Source organism: Mercenaria mercenaria, chromosome 3, assembly GCF_021730395.1.
Source record: "Mercenaria mercenaria strain notata chromosome 3, MADL_Memer_1, whole genome shotgun sequence".
Taxonomy (NCBI): domain Eukaryota; kingdom Metazoa; phylum Mollusca; class Bivalvia; order Venerida; family Veneridae; genus Mercenaria; species Mercenaria mercenaria.
Window position 1 is genome coordinate 93,186,198 of NC_069363.1, and position 23,246 is coordinate 93,209,443.

The 23,246-nt window shown below is 35.2% G+C and overlaps 1 protein-coding gene and 1 long non-coding RNA gene across 2 annotated transcripts; both read left to right on the plus strand.

Moving 5' to 3' along the window:
- The first annotated feature begins 1,301 nt into the window (after positions 1-1,301).
- Positions 1,302-22,946, plus strand: LOC128555786 (amiloride-sensitive sodium channel subunit beta-like). The gene is made up of 3 exons (XM_053539330.1): positions 1,302-2,112; positions 21,256-21,431; positions 22,862-22,946. Exons 1-3 carry the CDS (start codon positions 1,591-1,593, stop codon positions 22,944-22,946), a joined length of 783 nt encoding a protein of 260 aa, XP_053395305.1. The 5' UTR covers positions 1,302-1,590.
- Positions 9,911-11,683, plus strand: LOC123541269 (uncharacterized). The gene is made up of 4 exons (XR_008370355.1): positions 9,911-10,341; positions 10,561-10,666; positions 10,961-11,059; positions 11,398-11,683. It is a non-coding gene; the product is annotated as an uncharacterized LOC123541269 (long non-coding RNA).
- Positions 22,947-23,246: the final 300 nt, after the last annotated feature.

Sequence of the window (23,246 nt, forward strand, 5' to 3'; positions counted from 1 at the left end):
AGCTTATCAGTACTTGTATTCGCAACAGAAGATACAAGTTAACGGACATTACGGCCGAGTGGTTAAGGTCCCTGACTTCAACAAAATAGCTGACATTATAGTATTAGAACAGAAACGCAAAGGACTTTGTTTAAGTTATGAGAATTTAATCTTATTTTTGCTATAATATTTCTAAATTTTGGGATTTCTATGCTATTTAGGTAATAAGCACGAGATCGAGATATGTCTATAAAGTAACAATGAAGAACAAGCTTCCACTCTAACGTGTCATTCTGTTTGATATATACCTCTAAGTAGCGTATTAAACAAAGGTATAAAGACATTTATATCGACTGATTCTGGAAATAACCATACATCTGTATACCCTGAGGTTTGCAAAATATTTCGTACCTTTGACGACCTATTTGTAATATTATGGTCGTTCAGTATTTCCATTCTATGTTTATCTACAATAGATTTTATGATGCAATTTCTTTTTGTTTGCAATCATATAGTTGCTACGAGTATTTATTGATTCTAGTCTGACGATTAATGGATACTAAACTGATTACTACTTACTTTTTACCAAATTATTACATAATTCCTTATATAAGTTAACGCTATTGCCCGGTGTATGATTCAATACTAAATAGTTTTCACTATTGACCAAAATGCCATTCAATAAGAGTATAATTTAGACTACCATTGTTTAGTCTTACTGTAGTTCCCTTTCGAAGGTAAGACGCAATACTGTTTTTGTCAAGCATTCGTTTTTCAAAGGCAATACCTGTCACTGTTTTTGTCAAGCATCCGTTTTTCGAAGGCAAGGTGTTACAGTTTTTTTACCGTTTTGTTACCGTTTTTCGACGGTAGGATGTAACAATGTTTATGTCAAATCTCCATTTCTCGAAGGCAAGACGTAACACTTATTATGTCAACTCTCCATTTCTCAAAAGCAAGGCATGACATTCTATTTGTTAAGTCTCCGTTTTCTCAAATGCAACACGTAAAGCTTTCAAGAAAGCAAGACGTGACACTGTTTTGTGAAGCCGCCGTTTCTCTAAGGCAAGACGTGACACTGTTTTTGTCTGTTAAACTACACACTATTATTAGGATATGTACTTGATTTACATAAAACATTTGCAAAGAAAACACCGATATAGCAATTCTTTTGAAAAAAGTTTATTTTTGAAAAATAAGTTTATGGTTATGTCAAACTTTCTTTCCACTCATCCTTTTATGCTATCAAGTTTTTTACATAAACGTAAGGCTATCGAATAGCAAATAAATACATTAAAAGTTAGGTTTTAAATGTGTATTTCTGTTTCATGCGACATAAAAGGGTAACATATCATATGAACATTTATTTAGTTCAGAGCAGCGTCGCACATGAATTGATTCGTTTAAGAAGAAATATAGAAACTTGTTTTTAACATACCTAATGATCATGGTTATGTCGATCTTTACACTGTCTTAATATCACAACAAGGTGTTAATCATTTACTATAATTTAAAAGAAATATTTGTTCTTTCGCGATTTCTAAAATTAAGAATTATTTTCTTTGTGACGTAACAGTGATATTTGGGGTAAACGGACATAACGTTCTAACGATGCCGGATAAAAATACTAGTTCAGATAACAGGGACAGGGCTAGTGTTGCTAGTTATGATTCTACAGGGAAACAGAAGAGTTTCCGGCGTCTCTTCGCGAGGTTTGCTGAGAAAACATCTATGGTGGGAGTACCTTATATCCACATGACAAAATTATGGTGGGCAAAAGTGATATGGAGTGTCTTATTACTGGGAGCCATAGTTGTCATGTCCTTGCATTTATGGTTTCTATTTGACCAATATTACAACTGGCCTGTAATTACAAAAGTTGAACTTGGTTTCAAAACTCTTGAATTTCCACAAGTGACCATATGCAATACAAACATTATGCATAAGAAGAGATTTTATGATTCTACCGGGGCGGAAGAATTAAGACAGTTAGTCGAAGACTTGGAACCGGAAAACTTTGTTTCCGACCAGTTCGATCCCAACTTTAGCTATACTACAGACAGTGCAACTGATACCAGCCAAACAACACCTGCTGGTGACCAACCTACTCCAACCCAAAGCGGAACAGGAAATGTTAGTTAGTTGATAGTAACTTATTTATTTATTACGTTCTTTGGTACATTATTATTAGGTTATTTAACATTGTTCTGTACAATACGGAGATATATTTGGACGAGTACGCAGCTGAGAAAACCATATTGGACGAGCCGCTAGGCGAGTTCAATATGGTTTTCTCAGCTGGGTACGAGTCCAAATATATCTCGTATTGTACAGTACAATGTTAAATAACCTTTTTATTCTATATCTTTTTTATCTTACTATAATAATCGTTTAAATTAAAAATATTTCACTGAATATTGTATTCCGGCCTTTTCTAGTTTTTCCCAGCTTGGTATGAGTGCAAATATATATTATACAGAACAATGTTAGACCTTAAATAACCTTTTTATTCTATATTTATTTCACTTCATACGTAATATACGTAATTCATTGAATGCTATTTTTTTTCTGCGTGTCATCATTAAAAAAGGTATATGGTGCAACCTCCCTACAACAGCCATTTGGCGATTTGGGTGGTAATAATACTTGGCTGAGATATTATGCCCACAAACATTGTCAGCAAGTTTGGTGAAGATCGGATGAAAACTGTTCGACTTAAAAGAGCGGACAAGGCTTTCGAGTAATTCAAGGACTATAATCAAAGAGTGTCTGGTTCAATTTGGCTGGTTATCGAAACTGGCCGAGATGTAATGCCCACAAACATTGTCAGCAAGTTTGGTGAAGATCCGACGAAAACTGAATTATAGAGTAGACATGTTTTGGATGCTGACCGCCCGTCCGCTGCCATTTATAATCTTCTCCATTTTGTTTCTTAACCGTTAAATAAAAACTGCTGATGTAGCTATTCAGACAGTCGGAGCTGATACCAATTTCTAGGTTTCGTCCGGAACGGCTTCTTTTAGCGAATTTCAAACATTCCAAAATCTGATGATCCTTTTTACTGTATTTTTAAGTTTATGATTATTAACGAACGTTTTAATATCTAAATTAGATAGCATTGTTATCCCTTGAATCGTTTTTGTGTGTTGTAAACAAAAAAACTCAAATTAAATCCAGATTTTAAGACGCATAATCAAACTCTGTACATAGAGCGCCTTACTTCATCCGATTTACATTCGGAACATTTTCACGCGTTTCGGGCTTTATCGTATGTTTAACATGGGACTGTTGAACCGTCCAAATACAGAAAATACAGGATTTTTTGTACGCGCGTGCGTCCAAATCATAAAATACAGGATTTTTTGTACGCACGTGCATCCAAATACCGTAATATATTGTACGGTCACGTGTTGCAAATGAACGTTCGCGATTGGATAGATAAAATAGGTATAGAATAAATTATGTTATTTTACATAAAAGGTATATTGTAAGACAGTTGTTTAAATTAGTTTTCTGTTGTTCATTTATTACTTATTTCTATTCTTTTCTCCAAAGAGTACTTTGCCTATCGTGGTAAATTCAAATGACGGATAATGATTTAAAGTTTAGTAGCATTGTTCATTATGACAGTATAACACTCATTCTATCTGCTGATTTTAGGGTGTGGTTTTGTTACTGAAAAATATTATTAATAGCCTCAAGCATGACTGCATATATTTGATTTATTTAGTATAAAATCATTCTTTAATCATACATTCTCAAGTGTCCAGGAGAGCATGACAGCACATATTTGATTTATTTAGTATAAAAGCATTTAAACTGGACATTTTAAGTGACCTGAAGTTATTTGCACTTTGAAGTTTGTTGTTATTTTAAAGAAGGTTGTCTTTTTAGTATGGTGACGCTTAAGTGGGTATTTAACATATATCGGAATAGATATATGTTCCGAATAGATTAATGCACGGAGGGGCACCTGGGGTCTTCCTCCACCATCAAAGCTGGAAGTCGCCATATGACCTGTCATGTGTCAGTGCGACGTTAAATCCAACCAAAAAAAAAAAAAAAAAGCCAAAATGAGATTTAAATAAAATGCTAACTGAAATGAATGTTTTCTCTATGACTATAGGTTGTTGAAAAGATATTTTTGTGCGCGAAAAGATGAGAAATGGACTGGAAAAAGACCCCCCGCCCTATAAAATGGGGGGTATTTTTATGGGTGTTCGTTCATTTTCATGCACATTTATGACACTTGAAGAAGATATGGACAACGCTATGACTTCCATGACAATAATAAGAACATGGGAAAGAAAGAAGTCTAGAATAGAAATGCTCGTACTTCAAAATAAACAGAATGAAAATGATGCAGTAAGACAGTGACTGGTGACTCTGATTGGTTTTTGTACTTGATGTTGCTACTGCGGTTGATGCAGGAAGAAAACTTCACCAGTGGCAATATGCTCGTATTTGATCTCATCAGCTCAGTAGCAGCAGAGGGAAGTAAGCGGCATCAATAGAATTGAAGTGCAAAGTTGATTTGAAAACAAGGAAATCTAAAGATCACAGTGTGGCGTCGCCTTTGCTGACATCTGCAATGGAAATACACAGTCGTGTATTGTTACTTGTCATGTTAAGGCTGTGCTCCACTGTGCTCTTTGATTTGTTCGTTCTCTTTTCAGCAGAAGTCGTGATCGGCGTGTGTCTACCGTTGGTGACATTGTACGTCCTGTAATTCTGATTGTTATTTATATTTGTTGTCGAAAGAAACCTTCACCAGTTGTAATATGCACTAACGTCCCGCTGTAGCTTGAATACAAAGTGATTAAATGTATAAATAAATGTTTTCATCGTGAAATGAATGTATTTCTATTATCGTACTGAATTACCAATGCATAACAGTTATTCGTTGAATGATTCATAACTATGTTTAGCACTGAGCTGAGCAATAAACACGGCGACGAATGTTTGTTACTGGTAACACTTCCCATAAAACAAAAAGTAATGTCACTGGATCTGTTATAAATATGTTCTTAGACTTTTATACACAGAGCGGTGCACATTTCGACGCACAACAATTACTGTGCATTGTATCAACAATGAATTTTCCTTTGTCTCAATGACTATTTAACTCAGATAGGAAAATGATGGATCTGTCTTTGTAATGCAAAAAGTAATAGCAGAACTACTACTGTTATGATTTAAAAACGAATCCTAGAGCTATAATGATATTCAACATTTTCTCAATTTTGACGCAAAACGGTGATGATTTTCAATAGAAAACTGATATCAACTGCATTCAACATTCAGCACTGGGTAATAAACAAACATATAACGAATGCCCGTTTCTGGCAACAATATCCAGAAAACATAAATAAGTAGCTCTAAGCCTTTGATACACAGTGTCATCGGTGTCCGTTTCGACGCACACCTATATACATTATCAACAACGAATTTCCCTTTGTCTCAAAGTCCCATTACAATTTGAACATTTAATTCAGACAAAGAAATGTCCAATCTGTCTTTGTAACGCAAAATGTAATACAAGAACTGCTTCTATTCTCATTAACAAGCAAATTCTATAGGTGTACAGATAGGCAACATTGCGCACATTTTTTACGCGAAACAACCTATTTCAGTAATTGTACACGTTTAAAGCTTTATCAGTTACATGGGACATCTTTTGTTTGGTATGTGCAAGGCGTAAACCATGTACTTGTAACTCTTGACTGTCGATAAGACAGAATATTCTCCGAAACATGCATTTTTGCAGCCAAACTCTGTTGCATTATGATCTAAAAAGCGTTGTGCACATTTGTGATGCAAAACAGCTTATTTCAAAACAGCATAGGTTCAAACATTCTGTAAAATACACAAGTCTTCGTTGATAAAACATATACAAGGCATTGAACACCATAATAATAGTATTTGGAGCAGTCTGCAAAACAACCATGACGTTCAGAATCATTTTACAGTGTACATATACAAACAGTGCGTCACAGTAATAACTGCATACCGCCAAATGTCAGTTAAAAGAGCATTTTCATTTTAAGAATTGAATAAAAATCAACTTGTGTTTTCTCGAATTTTATTAAAACAAACTGAAGAAATAACCCTTGAACGTTAATAAAACACATGTGGGGGCCCTGTCTGTGCAATCACTTACACACGACTCTAACTGGAACAAACATATATAATTCCCATTGTAAGATACGTTAAATATTTTATAATTCATCTTAAAAGTATAACAAAGATTTTCATTTTCAAAAACATTATTAAATTTAGTTCATATCATACATGGTAACATTTCCATAGTATGTGATTCCGTATGACTTTTGTTTTAAATTTTTGTCAAACTATTTTAAATTGATAAATAAAAAAAAAGAAATAAAATATAATTCTTTGTTGTCTGTCGTTTATGATCTACTCGCAAGAAATTAAGTTTATTCAAAGTTAACACCGACTTTACATCAGTTAACTATTTTTCTATTCACAAAGTGAAAATCGACTGTTGCTTTATGTGTCAGTTAGTTAATATTTGCCTTAAAATAAAATATACGTTCTTTAACGTATCTTACCAAGGACTATGACATAGGGTAAGGAAATACCTTATGCAAAAAGAACACATGAAATGAGTGATTCATCACAGCGTGACTTTGCCACGGCAAATCAAAATTGTAGAAGTCTAATAAATGATACATAATAAGCCATGAAAAGAACTTGTTAACGTATCTTACACATCATTAAAGAATTAACAAAACATTAATATATCTCATAGAACCATATTAATTGTTAAGTACATTATTTCTACACCAAGTTATGGCTGGTATTGTTAAAGGTCTGGCATTGAACTTCATATAGAACAATATATTACAATGTTCCGAGCTCAACTTACGTTAACGTATCTTACGCAATAACCACCATCTTAATTTTTTAAGAATATTTAATTGTTAAATGAATACAAGTGTATTTTAACGTAAATGACCAATTTCTTATCATATATTGATAGTATGAGTAGTATTTTATCGTGGAACTTAAACTGTCTCTTCGTCTTGTCTTGCGGTGCAGGGTATTTTATATACTGCGAACAATTTATGCAAAATCGACCCCAGATTTAGACGACCATTTAAATAGTTTAAATTCATATTTATGCTTACATCCCTTTATAAAGATACATTTACATCCTCTTCATTTTCTGGTTCTTTTATTCTTATCATATTTTTCTAAAATGTAACTGTTCAACGTTGCAATTTCGCTTAGGAACGTAATTATATTGCATTAAAGTATCATCAGTCTGTTTATTGTTCTTCTTCTAACTAACTGTATTAATTGGGACATCGTTCATTTCATCTGCCTTCCTTTTCCAATGTGGTCTTAGTGTTCATCAAGCTAATTCCTCTTTTTGGCACTCTGGTCGTGTTCAAGACCTGCTTTGTGTAGCTGTAACTTGTGTAACTTTATTTTGAGTCTCGATGTACTCCGTTGTGCTTTTCTCGAACATTATACTTCCTCAGTGTGACAATGTATGTACTTGCTCTTCTTTGAAAAACTATAGCTTCTCTTCATGGACAGATTTCTTTTTTTCTAACTTCGATTTCCTTTTTTATCTGCTGCCAATTTCAGCATTTTAGGTTATTTCTAAGGCTGTCCCTTCTGCAAAGTTCTGATAAAAGTAAGATACGTTAACACAATTGTAAGATACGTTAAGGTATAACAGCAATAATTCCCTCTTTTATAACCACTGAAACTATCTTCATTTAATTTTATGTATGAATTTAATCCTTTAGAGATTTAATAAACATGCATTTACTTATCAACCAAGCTAAATATTCTAAAACTAATGTAATACATATTGGATACTATGTGTAATATACGTTAAATTTAAGCAAGATACGTTAAACTTGTTTCTTCACATTTTCTTCACCAAAACTCATGCCTGATTTTAAAAATGCAATTGTGAATAAGATATAAGGTACATACTGCCATGAAATGCATAAAGAATAAGTCTAACATGATAACTTACCTCCGCACCTGTATGTTTATTGCCCCCATAAAATACCGAAATTTAAATGCTCCCGCTTGTAAAACGTTGAAGATCATACGTCAGCGCATACTTCTGTTGGATGTAATAACAATCTTTATGAGTATAAGCAGTGATGGAAGCCAAATATTGGATTTTACCGCAAATGAAAACGAATTCTCAACAAATATATTAACGTATCTTACTTTAACGTATCTTACTAACAATTCAGTTTTCAATGAAAATATAACGTCCAGGCGTTGTTATTTAATCGTACAAGTTTATATCTTTTTAAAATAACACTGACTATGAAGAAACACTGTTCTGAATTATGCTACATATGCTATTCTTTTGTATCCAGCTGCTTCAATGTTAACGTATCTTACGTAAAATCGACGCAACAATTGAAATTTTGATATTGTTGACTTCTCACTGTCCTGATTAAAAAAGAATTACTCCTTTAGCTATTGTGGGCATTCAATATCACCAAAGCAAATGTCATACACATATAATCGATGTTAAAATGACATTACTTTATACGAGACTCATGGGCACAAAATGTGTTAACGTATCTTACGTGAGATTCAGGGACACCCAAGTACTACACATGAAAATCAAATTATCACAATTACAGTCTATAAAAGAATATTAGTATGTTTTCCAACCATTATTTCTTTAATCTTAGGATAAAACGGTGTCATAAATAACCAGTTTATACTCATTTTACATCGTACTTACAATAGTCCAACTGCCAGGACACGCAAAACGTCATATTTTTTGGAATGCTTTTTGTTAAATATTTCGTTAAAATCAGTTTTTAATTTGTAAAAACGATATATACTGATAAACTTGGTCTTGTTCTGCAATTAAATGCTCAAGCTGACACCATGTGTAGCATACTTTTAAAAAGAAAGGCTTGGGACAGCAAAAATATGAAAATGTTCTTTTAACTGACATTGGGCGATACAACAAAATGAAAGTAAAAAGTTCTCTCGGTTTTTGGAGCATTATGGAATTATTTAAAGGATTTGGAACTATCAAAATGAAAAGGTAAGTGTATTTTGTGGTAGCGAATGCCACTAGTTTTAGTTTGATAAGTTTGTTGTAGAAATAAAGTGTTTATTTTGCCTTTTTTTACGCAATGGCATGTGTACAGAAATGACGCAATTTCTGTCAAACTTTGAGAGATCCTATTTTGTTAACGCATGGATGAAAAAAATATCTGTTTTAGGACAAGAAAGCCAGTTCCCTACTGTAATGAATGCATGCAAAAATCTTGTTCTGAAACACTTGGTTATGTATATTTTTTAATCTGAAAATTGTTGAAATTCATGCGAAATGATCGCGAAAATGAGTGATTTTGAAACGTACACATCTTATTCATTTCTCAATGTAAATTCATGATGTTGGTCTCATTCGATAGCTAAACCCTTTCTTGTTTTGATGTTAAAATGTCAGAATTTACAAAAGTGTGGAAATATGTGATTTTTAGCTCAGAAGTTACATACCGTATTGTCAACATAACGGTAATGTGCCATTTGCAAAGTTGCAAGTTTCAGCCCTCGTAGTTTTCTAGTGCATGGATGTAACAAATATTTCTTTTAGGACAAGAAAGCCTGTTCGCTAGCGTATTGAATGCATGTAAATATTTTATTCTGGAACATTTGGTTTTGCATATTTTTGAACATGAAAAATTGTCAAAATTTGTGTAAAATGCTCGCGAAAATAAGTGATTTTGAAACGTTAATATCTTATTTAATTCATTTTTCAATGTAAATTCATGATGTTGGTCTCATTCGATAGCTAAACCCTTTCTTGTATTGCTGTTAATTTGTCACAGTTTACAAAATTGGGGAAGGACCTGATTTTTTGCTCAGAAAATGACACACCACGGAAAACAATGGCCGCGCCGTTACAACAAAGGTGCAGGTTTGGGCGATAATTTTGCAAAAAGTAAATAAGATATGAAACTGAAAATTTAATACAATGAGGATAAAAGTATTGGCTTTTAAATGAGACCATTTTCATCTTTCTGCGATCAGAAATAAGTTCAAAACATTGATTTGAAATGACCCTGTCATTCACCATTTCTCGTCTTTTTTTTGCATTTTCCGAGAATAGGGTCACGTAAGGTCGCTACGTCATCACTCACGTCATTTAGGAGCTGGACATAACAATAACAATATGGCTTTCAACGGTCACAAGTATTTCTCTGAAATAAAATAATTTTATTGTGTTTGTAGATGGAGGATCGGAAAAAAACTTTATGAGAAAATACATCTCAGAATGCCTGCTGTTGAAAATTACCAAGGATGGAGGCGAATGCATTATACAGGAGCTGAAAAAAGGTAGGTGTATGTTTTCATCTGTCACTGCTCAGTATGTTGATTGTGATTTGAACTTTTGAAGTAGCTAAGCTTTCTTAGATGCTCAGTTGTACCTAATAAATATACTTATAGACCAGATTCTGTCTCATTTTGTGTATATAAAAAATTAATAAGCACTTTGACTGAATGAATCTTCAAAAAATCAATGATAGAATAATGTTTTGCTTATTTTTTTTTCAGAGCAACATGTCCAGGCCTGCTAAATATTTACAAGCATACTGAAGAAGTGTGAAGCATACTGAAGTGATGTGTGTTCCACAGCTGTAAATTATGGAAGGAAAAACAGGTATTTATTTTACAAAATAATCTCTATTGAATTTTAGCAAACATAATGCCTTTTCAGCTTCATCACAGTGTAAGGCTGTAGAAACTTTGTAATAAATTTATGTACGGCAGAAAACTTGAAAATCTAACACTGTTTGAAGATATATGAACTAGCTCAGCTTTCAGAAATGTTCAGAAAATATTTCTAGACTAAATTTTATCTCATTCATTGTGTGTAAAAATACATAAGCACTTTTGCAGAATGAGTTATCAAGAAGCACTGATTTTCTAATGTTTTGCTTATTGTTTTGTTCAGAGCACTACAGTGATTTGCACAGGCCAAGATGTCTCAAGTTGTACATTCATACAGAAGTGATGGTGACAGGCTTTTACGCAACTTGTGAAGAAAAATCAGGTAGCTATTCATTTTACAAATATTGAATTAAAAAAAATACAATACCATTTCAGCTTGATGCTTGAACTTTTTGATATATTTTCTATACTGGAGGCTGTCAGTATCAAGTGTCATTTTACATTTGATTTGTGTGATGCACAAAAAAAAAAAATATATGAACAGTGAGTTACAGATGCAATGATAGATTATCATTTTCCTCAGCATATTTCTTGAGAGAGAGAAAAAATAGATTTTCATTTCAACAAGCATAATTTCATTTCAGCTTCATATGTTTGCATTGAATTACTTTGTTAGAAAATTTGAAATGCCATTCAGTCTTATAATTTTTTCTGTTACAGGTAGCTAGAGCAGAGACCAGATGCTGTGATTGATGCAAACAGAGATAGACGTTTTACAATTGAAATGATAGACTCTGATATTTGCATGTATTGTTTTGCATGATGAACCTTGCCCGTACAAGTGGCTATGCCCGTAAAAGAGGCACACTTTTGCTTATTGTGTTTGTTGTATTTCAATATAAAAAGTAATGGTAAAGGTCTCCGAGATGAAGGTTTAGTGTTGTTGTCTGTATTATGAGTCCAATACCCTGTCCTGTCTGTCCGCAATTAAGTCTTTGTCAGCTTGTTTTCTAAGTATGCTTCCCAATGAAAAGTTAAGAGAACACTGGCATTCACCATGTGTGAGTAAACATGTTCACTCATGCTGGTAGTGCCTTTGGTATTAAGTGTACTTGTAGGCAATGTGTGGTCTATCACATCTCGGAGATACATATAATTTAGATCAAGTAAGGGTCGTTGACAAAGATAAAATGTGACGTGTTATACATTTAACTACTTCTGAGATACTCAGTAAGGTAGATGCTCCTTCAAAATTTCAACACTTTGAACAACAAAACTTGATTTCTGACTGATCATTTTTCTTGAACGTCTCATTTTATCTTTGTCACCAAGCCCTTCATATATCCAACCGCAGGCTACTGCATCGAAATTGCAGTCAAATCTCTGGTACTCTTGGTATTGAAAATATATAGCACTAACAAAGTATAGTCTCAATGCGATAACTTGAACATTATGTAAAACCATTACAAAATCCTAGAGATGTCTCTTATCAAACTATCAAGTAAGCTGTAATGCAAAATCATTACAAGACTAGTATCAAGCTATCGGAATGTCAAAACATGACCATAAGGCTATATCAGAGATTTGAAATGCTTTTCGATGCAATAGTATGATGGTGGAATTTTATCCTACATCCAACTGTAATCCTACATGTTGGTATAATTGTATCCTAGTCCTTACCTGATGTTGAGCATTTTTTCCTCCCTTATTTGGATTTCTGATCGGCATGGGTTAAGTGTTAATGCTGGTTATCATGACCCGACTCTATATTTGGCGAGGCAGCGAAGCCGGTATAGGGAATTGCTTAACCCGACGCTGCGAGGATTCATGGACAGGGATTAAATGCTCTTGCCCCGCCAAAGGGAAGCACGACGTTCCTCTAATGAGATGTGCGAATACACTCTTTGGTTGCCTAACTGTCCGGACGCCGCAGTTAGATGTACGGGGAAGGGCATCGAATGTCTATCCATGTTACCGGTCCCTAACATTCTAGTGTTTGATCTGGCAATAAAATCGTATTACACTATATAATGTTGGAATTTTGTCCTGATGCGTCACAGGATAGTAATTATTTTTCTCACTGTCCTGTTGCTAAATCAGTAGGAACACAAACAACATGATAATGGAATTTTGTCCCGATGCATTTTTCTCCTACAATCCGTGAAATTGCCATCAATGCAAAAGGTCACTATGCTTTTCTCCTAATCCCCCTCAGTAGGATAAAACAACATGATGCATAACATGATGTTGAACATTTTGTCCTACATTGTTTTCGTCTTTAGCATCTGGTAGGAGAAACTTCTCCTGGATGTCAAAGTAATTGTATCCTTGTATGCCCATTGCCTTTGCATTACAGGACAAATTTGACAAAACGGTCAAGCTGATACATGATAGCGTCAGATATGATTTTGTCCTCCTATTACAACATGATGATACATTCGGAATGTCAAAGCATTGTATCTTTGAGAGACATTCAAGGCTTTATAGTATTACTAGCAAACCTGATGCTCATAGCTTATAGTATTACTAGCAAAGCGATGTCCGCAGCCCTGTGAACCAAGCCTTTAGGATCTGATAGGAGAAACTTCTCCTGAATGTCAAAGCAATTGTATCCTTGTATGCCCATTGCCTTTGGTCAATACTGTATGCTTGAGACATTTCATACGTCGTCAAGTTTTTCACAATAGAGAACATGACCGCCCTTTTACCTTGTGGCAGCTAAAGGGCGACCTAACTGACAGATGTCATTTTTTTAGTATTAGTGACACTTGATGTTACTTGTACGAACGTTGGACCTTGGTTAATGCTTTATGCTTGAGACATTTCATACGTCGTCAAGTTTTTCACAATAGAGAACATGACCGGCCTTTTACCTTGTGGCAGCTATGATTTTGTCCTCCTATTACAACGTGATGATACATTCGGAATGTCAAAGCATTGTATCGTTGAGAGACATTCAAGGTTTTATAGTATTACTAGCAATGCTGATGCTCATAGCTTATAGTAGTACTAGCAAAGCGATCTTGTAGGAGAAACTTCTCCTGAATGTCAAAGCAATTGTATCCTTGTATGCCCATTGCCTTTGGTCAATAGAGAACATGACCGCCCTTTTCCGCCCTATCGAACTTGTGCATCTCAAGGGCGACCCTAGTCAGATATGATTTTGTCCTCCTATTACAACGTGATGATACATTAGGAATATCAAAGCATTGTATGCTTGTATGTACGGGACAGATTTTCCAATTTACATTATATGTAGAATTTCATGTTTGCTCAAACAGCATCAGTGACACTATACGATTCTGTCTGATGTGGAAGAGACAGATCTCCTAAGGTGGTCCATACACGTTGTTTTTAAGTATTTAAGGAAAACTTGGCATTGGCCATTTCAAGTACTGTGAACATACTTTTGGACCTAGGACTATGTCAATCTTTGCCAGATCAAACCATTTCATGTTGTCACACAGCTAGCGAGAGCAATGCAAAAGCACGTCTGCTATCGACGGCTGCACAATTGGTCATGTGACCACTTAAAACTTGAGGAAAAAATGCTCGACGCTGATTGGCTAGTTACTTTTTGTGTAGACTCGTCCTGTGGGACAAAACTAATTTTAAAGCTATCAGCCAATCAAATCGTTCGTGACGTCACAGTTAGTTATTTTTCGGCAGGCGAGCCTTTAAAAGCGGCTGCACAAGCTCATTTGTTCAGTTGGCCGGGCGGATTTCACCAAAATTTCAAGGTGTTTCCGCGTCAGTTTTTTTTTTAAATTTTTTCTTGTGTTAAAATGTTCTAGTATGGATTTGAAAGTGTTATTCGTGGTATGTGCAGTACAAGACAGATGAAGAATGCCTGGGGTGAGTACTATGGCAAAGTCGCGTCGCTCTCGAAATGCATATGTTAGGACTTGGTTAGGTCATAAGACTGGCAACGCACATTGGCATAGCGATGCCAAGTCTTGGTTCGGCTAGAACTTGATCCGGGGTTTCGATCAATTGAGAATGTCCAGTGTTCGGCGTAGTTGGGTTAGGGCGAGGAGACTCGATATACCGAAAATGGAAAGACGGTTGAGCTCCTGTCCCCGTCATCCCGACCAATATCTTTCCAGCTTAAAATAGCTGGAGTTCTCTCTTGATTGAAATGACACTCAAGATGATATACTTACTCTCGAGGTCGTCTGAGTGTCTACTGTTTGAGTCCTGCATCAGCTTGATGCTGCCTTCCGATATTGACGGTAGACATGGTCACCTGTTGATCGTTCAGTGCTTTTGCAGATCGCCAGAAAATGCGATAGCCAATTAACGAACCACATTTTTTTCCTTCAGCTTTTTTGCATGTTAGGAGCAATGACAAGTTGTTTGAAACGAGAGCGACGGGACCTTTGCAACCTTAGTATAAGAATAGTGTTAAGATGTTTAGATATGATAGTTATGTCTTAGATGTTAGTTGTTAAGTCTTAAAGTTGTGCACAACTTATTGTAGCTATTGAATGTGTTTCTCTTCACAGGGCTTTGTCACTTTTATCATTGGTGGTGGAGTACGGCAAGGGGCGTTTTCGTATCCTTACTTGTTTAGCTTAATTTAAGAAAACGACTCTTGGCTTGCTCACACTGCTACATGATAACATAAGTGACATCAAAATTTCTGAACTTTGGCAAACATAAGCTCTTATTTGTAAATGAAAAAAATCAAAGCTTCAAATTCAATGTTGTATCAAGTGTAGAGCTTATTTGGCATTTAACAGCTGCACATAAAACGATGCAACCTTTTCCTCTCTTCTCTTCCTCTTCAAAAAAAAAACAAAAATCAAAATTACTAATGCTAATGGACAGAACGGCAACCGATATCGCTAGAGTTGGGCTAAGTTTAGGCCAAACAAAAAAGGACAGCCAAAGGTATGGAGGTGTCGTTAGACCAACTTTATGCTATGGTAGGGTGATGTGCAGTAGCATAAGGAACCGCCTTTGGCCATCACGAGGCGTTACAAGCTTGGTAAAGTAGGAATCTCTCCGTCTAGTGACAGGATCTGGTCTTTTGATGTCCGCTAAAATTGCTAGATCGGGTATACAGACCAGCTCTGTATGCCAAAGGGTGCCTACTTATGACAAGCTTGCAACGCCATCCTAGTACAAAAAAAACTTAATTTTTAAGCCCGACTCTGGTGTATGTCATGTCGAAATTTCGAAACTTTGGCATGCCTGTCTTTTCTTTAGCACTGAATAATGAGATGTTAGTTCACAGTGTAGAGCCGAACGTGATATTTTTTGATTCTATAAAAGAAGTCAATGTTTTTGTAAGAAATAAGCACACCTGCTTCTCTTTTTGTTTGCTTTGATAATAATTGAATGAGTACCTACAGGTCTAATAATTTATGTAAGGTGTTTTCTAGTAAGAACACACAATTACAGCTGATTTTTCTTAACGTATATTATCGACAATCATTTAAGAATGAAATCATAAAGGGGTTCTTGGCTATACGATCATATACATGTAATGAAAAAACCTGTTTATATTTTGAGCTGAGTCAAACTCATTAGTCACTATGCTGAGTTCACAAATGTACCATGGTTGTTGTTTACGCTAGTTTAGAAGAAGGATACTGAAGTATTGAATTGCCTAATAGAACTATATTGTTCGGTCTTCGTTTGTATTATAATAAGTGCTGGGACTTGTGGCCGAACATAAGACCAATAACAAATTCAAGAAGAATATTGTGTTAACATTGCATTGTCATCATAATATGTCAACAGAAATAACATCAGTCTGTATAGTGAGTCTCATTCTCTCTAATGCAAACACTGAAAACTCATTTTCCATTTTCTCCTAGTCTATTCGGACAATGAATGACACGCATTTCCAGTGCTGGTGAAGGCGGTTTGCTTGACTTGTCGTTTGTATTCATATGAGACACTATATGTGATTTGAACGAACGTCCATTCTTGTTCAATCGAGACACTTCATGCCAGTGCATTCTTTTAACATTTGATTTGAACGAACGTCCGATCTTGTTCAGTTGAGACACTTCATGCCTGTTCTTTCTTTTTACAATAAGAGAAGATAATGTGCTTTCTTGACTATAAGACACTACATGTAATTGGAACGTACTTCTAATCTTGTTCAATTGAGAAACTTTATGTCTGTTTATTCTAAAATAAAAGAGTCACTAAATGTGCTTTGAACGTAGGGCCGATCTCGTGCAATTGGTATCAATGAGACACTTCATGCCTGAATGTTCTTTTTACAATTAGAGAAGATTATGTACTTGCTTGACTATGAGAAACTTGAACGAACGTCCGATCTTGTTGAATTGATACAGTTCCTGCCTGTTCGTTCTTTTTAAAGTTAGAGAAGATGATGTGCTTGCTTGACTGAGATGTATGAGACACTACATGTGCTATGAATGAACGTCCGATCTATCTTGTTTAATGGTGTCATTGAGACACTTCATGCCTGTCTTTTCTTTTTTCAATTAAAAACGAGTGTGTGCTTGCTTGACTAAGATATACGAGACACTACATGTGCTTTGAATGAACGTCCGGTCTATTTTCTTCAATGGTGTCATTGAGACACTTCATGCCTGTCTGTTCTTTCTACAATTAGAGAAGAGTGTGTGCTTGCTTGAATGAAATATATGAGACACTACATGTGCTTTGAATTAACGTCCGATCTACTTTGTTCAATGGTGTCATTGAGGTACTTCATGCTTGTCCGTTCTTTTTACAACCAGAAATGATTATGTGCTTGCTTGACTATGAGACACTACATGTGACTTGCATCAACACAATGTTGACACTTCATGCCTGTTCGTCCTTTCTTACGATTAGAGAAGATCTTCACCCTGTTCTCATTTGTGCAATAAGAGGGCTGAATTGCTCGTCTAAGATAAATGTGACACTACATGTGATTTGAACGAACGTCCGATCTTGTTCCATTGAGACACTTCATGACTGTTCGTTCCTTTTACAATTAGAGAAGACGATGTGCTCGTTTGCCTATGAGACACTACAAGTGATTTGAACCAACACAATTGAAACGTTTCATGCCTGTTCGTTCTAAGATGATGTGCTTGCTTGAATGACATATTCGAGTCACTAAATGTGATTTGAACGAACTTCCAATCTTTTACAATTGACACTTCATGCTAAGATGATGTGCTTGCTTGACTGAGATGTATGAGACACTACATGTGCTTTGAATGAACGTCCGATCTATCATGTTCAACAGTGTCATTGAGACACTTCATGCAAAGATGATGTGCTTGCTTGACTGAAGTTATGAGACACTACATGTGCTTTGAATGAAATTCGGATCTTATGCAATGGTATCATTGAGACACTTCATTTCTTTCCGTTCTTTTTACGATTACAGAATATGATGTGCTTGCTTGACTATGAGACACTACATGTGCTTAACGAATGCCCGATCTTATGCAATGGCATCATTGAGACACTTCCTGCCTGTTCGTTTATTTTACAGTTAGAGAAGATGATGTGATTGCTTAACTGAGAGATATATAAAGTTCTCTATGTTTGCTTTCACCCCTTAGATTACATATCGTGGAAGAAATTTCGGTATGTTTTACGTCTGCCCAAGGTTACTTTTAAGTAAGCAAAATACAAGTGCTTTGAACGAAAGTCCGATTTTGTTTAATTGAGACACATCGTGTCTGTTCGTCCTTTTTACAATTAGAGATACTGGCCGCCTTTGCAAAGCTTTGGCTCGAAAAGGGCGACCTGCTTGACTTGTCGTATTCATCTCTATGAGACACTAGACGTGATTTAAACGAACGCCTGACCTTGTTCAATGCTATCATTGAGACACTTCATGCCTGTTCGTTCTGTCTTGTTCAATGGTGTCATTGAGACACTTCATGCCTATTTGTTCTTTTCACAATAATAGAAGATGATTTGCTTGCGTGACTGAGATATTTCAGACCCTACATGTGATATGAATGAGCGTCCGATCGTGTTCAACTGAGACACTTCATGTCTGTTCGTTCTCTTTTCAATAAGAGAAGATGATTTGCTTGCTTACTTGTCCTTTAGAGATAAGATATAAGCCAGTTAGTGCTTAGCTGTATGAAACTGTGACAGATCATCATCACATATCTTTGAGAAAAATAAGACCGACTTATCACTTTAGACAAATCGATCTTGAACAACTTCTCCTAGGCCATACCCAAGGACCAGGCACACAAAGAGCCGATATCATTTTGGAAAAGTATCGGAATAGATGCATTCATTAGGAATCCCGTCAGAAACAGGTCCTTGTAATAATAAAGAAAAGGTACTTTATCAGATAGCACATGTCAGCCATTTTCAAACTTCATGGTTGAATACAGGAAACCATCTAACGTTTGTAGAAGAAATATATAATGCTCACATTATCAAGTGATTCTCAAGTCGTTTATGATGAATATGTCAATAATAACGCTTACATGTAATGTTGTCTCTTGTACTGTTCCAAAAGAAAAAATAGAACACAGTGGACAGTTATTTTTGCCTCTTTCATCCTGAAAAAAAAATAAGTGAAGAAATTTGCAGAACTTAAACACTCATCAAAAGGTTTAACGCTTATCAAAAAGTACCTTTTTAGAGTGTTACATGCATACAACCTCTTAAGCTGAAAACTTTGAATTTAAATTAGTTTATATATATTATATAATTATAAAACCAGTTTCACTGAAAGTGATATTTTTTTTTTGATATATATATATGAGCTATGCAACTTTTTATAGTTAACAGCCCAGGTTGAATTATCAGCTGTCTTCAAATAATATAGGAGTTAAACATTCAGTTCATTTAAGTAAACTTAAAATTTGTTTGCACTGAAAGAGAAAGGAGTTTGCTTATATTCTGGAACGTTTTAAGGTCATGCAATACATATTTAAGCCCTGTTCATAAATTGTAAATATTTGAAGTTTTATTTTTGATAATAATAAAACGTTACTAAGGAAGCGTTCTGGTGCCAGCAGAAAGATTTTAAATGTCCCACGTGCGACTCACTAACTGCTACGTATGACTACATAACTCATACACATTGCTTAGTAAATGGCACGTCCGACATACTAATTCATACGTACGTATTACTGTCTCATACGTTAGGTTTACTAACTCATACATACGTCTTACTTAGTCTATCATATATGTTACTGATTCCTACGTAACTTAGTCTGTCATATGTGTTACTGATTCCTACGTAACTTAGTATGTCATATGTGTTACTGATTCCTACGTAACTTAGTATGTCATAAGTGTTTCTGATTCCTACGTAACTTAGTATGTCATAAGTGTTTCTGATTCCTACGTAACTTAGTATGTCATATGTGTTACTGATTCCTACGTAACTTAGTATGTCATAAGTGTTATTAATTTCTACGTAACTTAGTATGTCATAAGTGTTTCTGATTCCTACGTAACTTAGTATGTCATAAGTGTTTTGATTCCTACGTAACTTAGTATTGTCATATTTTGTTACTGATTCCTACGTAACTTAGTATGTCATAAGTGTTTCTGATTCCTACGTAACTTAGTATGTAACTTAGTATGTCATATGTGTTACTGATTCCTACGTAAAAGTTACTAACACCAGAACGCTTCAATATCTTAAACGTACTATGTATATACCTGCTAAAGGTATTAACTGAATGTATGGACAATAGAGATAATATATTCATTAAAACAATGTTGGCACACAGTCGGGCCTTAAAAGATAAGTACGAGCAGAACACATGAGGGATGCTTTTATTTGCTAAGTTCCAATATGTTGATTTGACTACATCTCCTGGTTTTCAATGAAAATCATTTCATGTTATTCTCGTAAAATACTTAAAAATCTCAAAACTTAAAACAAATCAGCCTTTGTTATCCCTTACCATGCTAAATTTCTATAATGAACTTGTCCATATTTCAATGTGGGCAGTACTATTAACTGTTAAAAGGGGTGCTTACCTAAAAGACATACTGACTGAATGGCGAACAGTGCAGATCTTGATCAGAGTGCACGGCATAACCAATCGTGTCCAGCATCATGAGCATGATAAAACCCTGCTTTCAAAGTTTTCAAGCATAAAGATATGTATTTTTGTGTAGGCACTGGAGTAATTTTGATTTGATTTATCTTTACGTTAATCTGTTTGAAGCTCCTTATTTTAATAAATTTTGTCATTTTATGGCTTCCATTGTTACAAATGATGGGGGGGGGGGGGGGGGGGGGGGGGGGGGGGGGGGTAAAGCGGCGGTCTTCTGAAAATCGGTTGTAATAAACATTTCTTCATCTGTAATGTATAACTCGGAGTAAAAGAGTTCTGAAACGTATGGCTTGAACTGGAGATTTTCTAAGTAGAGTAAGTGTTGCCTAGATTACGTTTCAGGATACAAGGCATTTTTTGTCACTAAAAATATGTTTTATGTAGTTGATGGCTATAAAGTTGCAACATAATTTAGGTCATATGGTTACTCAATATCCTTCTCATATCGAAAGCACTTGGTTGTGGTATGATAGACATTTAACTAGTACCTGGTAAAACTCATAAAACTTTGACACTTTTATTTTCAATATTCAATTCTTAATTCGTTTAGGAAAGAAGAAAAAGATATATCAGAGAGTATGACAACGTAAATATTTCAAAATACGATCCTGATTACGAAAATTTTGAGGACGACTATTATGACGACGCAGACTATTATCTGGAACCCCGAGAAAAACAAACAGTACTCAAAGAATTGTTCACAAAGCTGTATATGGACATAGACAAGTATTTTACTTTATCATGCTTTTTTTTTGTATTTTAGGTGGTGGGGATGGGGTTGGGGTTGGGTAACGTTACATCGGCATAGTTATAGGTCTTACGAAGATTTTATAGCTTTTAATGGTGGGGGAAAACCACAGAAGCACCTCCGTGCATTATTTCAGACAAGAGCAACCACCTGGGTAGAATCATAGGCCTCCCGAGAGCCAGCCGGACGGCTTTCTCACATGAAAAGTTGTTACAGCCTAAGTGAGGTTTCGAACTCACATTGGTTACGGGCAAGTGTTTTAAAGTCAGCGACCTAAACCACTGGCCTGCGGAAGCGCCTTTTTGAAAATGGTTTGTGATAAACCAAAGTACGCGAGTTTTTTGTAAAACATAAACAGTGGGGAAATGTAATTGTATTTCCAATATTTTCCCTAGTTTTCTTGAAAGATAAGTTCACTTTAAACTTAACAGTTGTTTCTAAAAGATATTTTGAAAGGTTTAAATTGCTTAATACAAGTGCAGAGGTACGACAAACTGGCTTTAGATATACATGTAGAAGGTCAGCTCAAGGCAAGGCATGCAGTTGCTGACATTGTCTGGAGAAAATTGAATTTGTAACTAGATGCCTATTCTCTGTACCATGTTTTTTCCGTCACCAAAAACGGATGTCGTCAATGCCGCCATGGTCAACTTTTAACGTTAAAAATTGTTTCAAGACACTATTATTTATGTTCCTCGTAGGTGAAATAATAACAATTAGTACTATAAACGAATGTTGATCTTGTAAATGTTTAATAGGGAGGATTGTTTAATGATAACAAATTGTTTTGTTACGCTTTTTGCAGTAACGCATTGCTGGTGTAAGACAATGCTGGCACACTTAGGACGGCTTTCCGTCATCATTACAGAATATGATATAATAATATTATTTCAGTATGCTAAAAATGATTCATACAAAGTCAAATGAGCATGGTGCAAATGTACATCAACTTGTATCCTCATAAAATCATTGAAAAGATCTATCAAGTTTCAAGTCTCAAGTTTATTGCATAGCAAGGCTTATTAGAAGCATGTGATAAGAGTAGCAAGACATGTGTGACAAAATGAAACAAAACGATGCAATAAATAGATAGATAGATAGATAGATAGATAGATAGATGGATAGATCTAGATAGATAAGGACTTTCCAGCTGTGCAATCAGTCTCCCATACAGAGCTGTCGGTCTTCTCCACTTCCGCTTCAGAGAGAGACCAGCAACGACAACTCCGTGAAAACTACGTTGCAATGTGATGGTTTATGGGACGGGATTTCTTTTATATTCCCTTTTCCATTCCATGTCACATAATAAAGCACAACTGTATAAGTCCGCACTTGTATTATAGGTAACAAAATATCAAAGGAGTTGTATGTATGCCATCTTTGAGACCTTAAACTATTTTTTTTGTAGGGTAGAACGGGACTATCTTGGACACCAGATATCTGATATGTTGATTGAGTGTACATTTAACGAAAGAAAATGCACGGCAAAGTGAGTAATATATGCGTTTATTTCATGATTCATAGATTCCGCTTATCTCATTGGTCGGTAAATGGTCGCATGGCAGTATTTATCACAAAAAGGTGATATTCCTGAAAACAAACTTGATTTCCGTGTATACAAAATATCTTTAATGCAATTGGTTTAAATACAATATTACAGTGCCATTATCTGTACATTATTTCTTAGACAAGCTGAGAACATTTCTAGAGTAGTAGTAGTTAGTATACTGTAGGGAAGTTTGTATACCGTTGTTGGATTGACTGTAACTTAAAAATCTCATGAACTATCTCGC

What these genes read in the sequence shown, in the direction of transcription:
- LOC128555786 (XM_053539330.1), top strand. Translation starts at nt 1,591, where the DNA reads ATGCCGGATAAAAATACTAGTTCAGATAACAGGGACAGGGCTAGTGTT. An exon ending in CCCAAAGCGGAACAGGAAAT is followed by an intron (nt 2,113 to 21,255) that starts GTTAGTTAGTTG and finishes TAATTCGTTTAG; the next exon opens with GAAAGAAGAAAAAGATATAT. An exon ending in CTGTATATGGACATAGACAA is followed by an intron (nt 21,432 to 22,861) that starts GTATTTTACTTT and finishes TTTTTTTTGTAG; the next exon opens with GGTAGAACGGGACTATCTTG.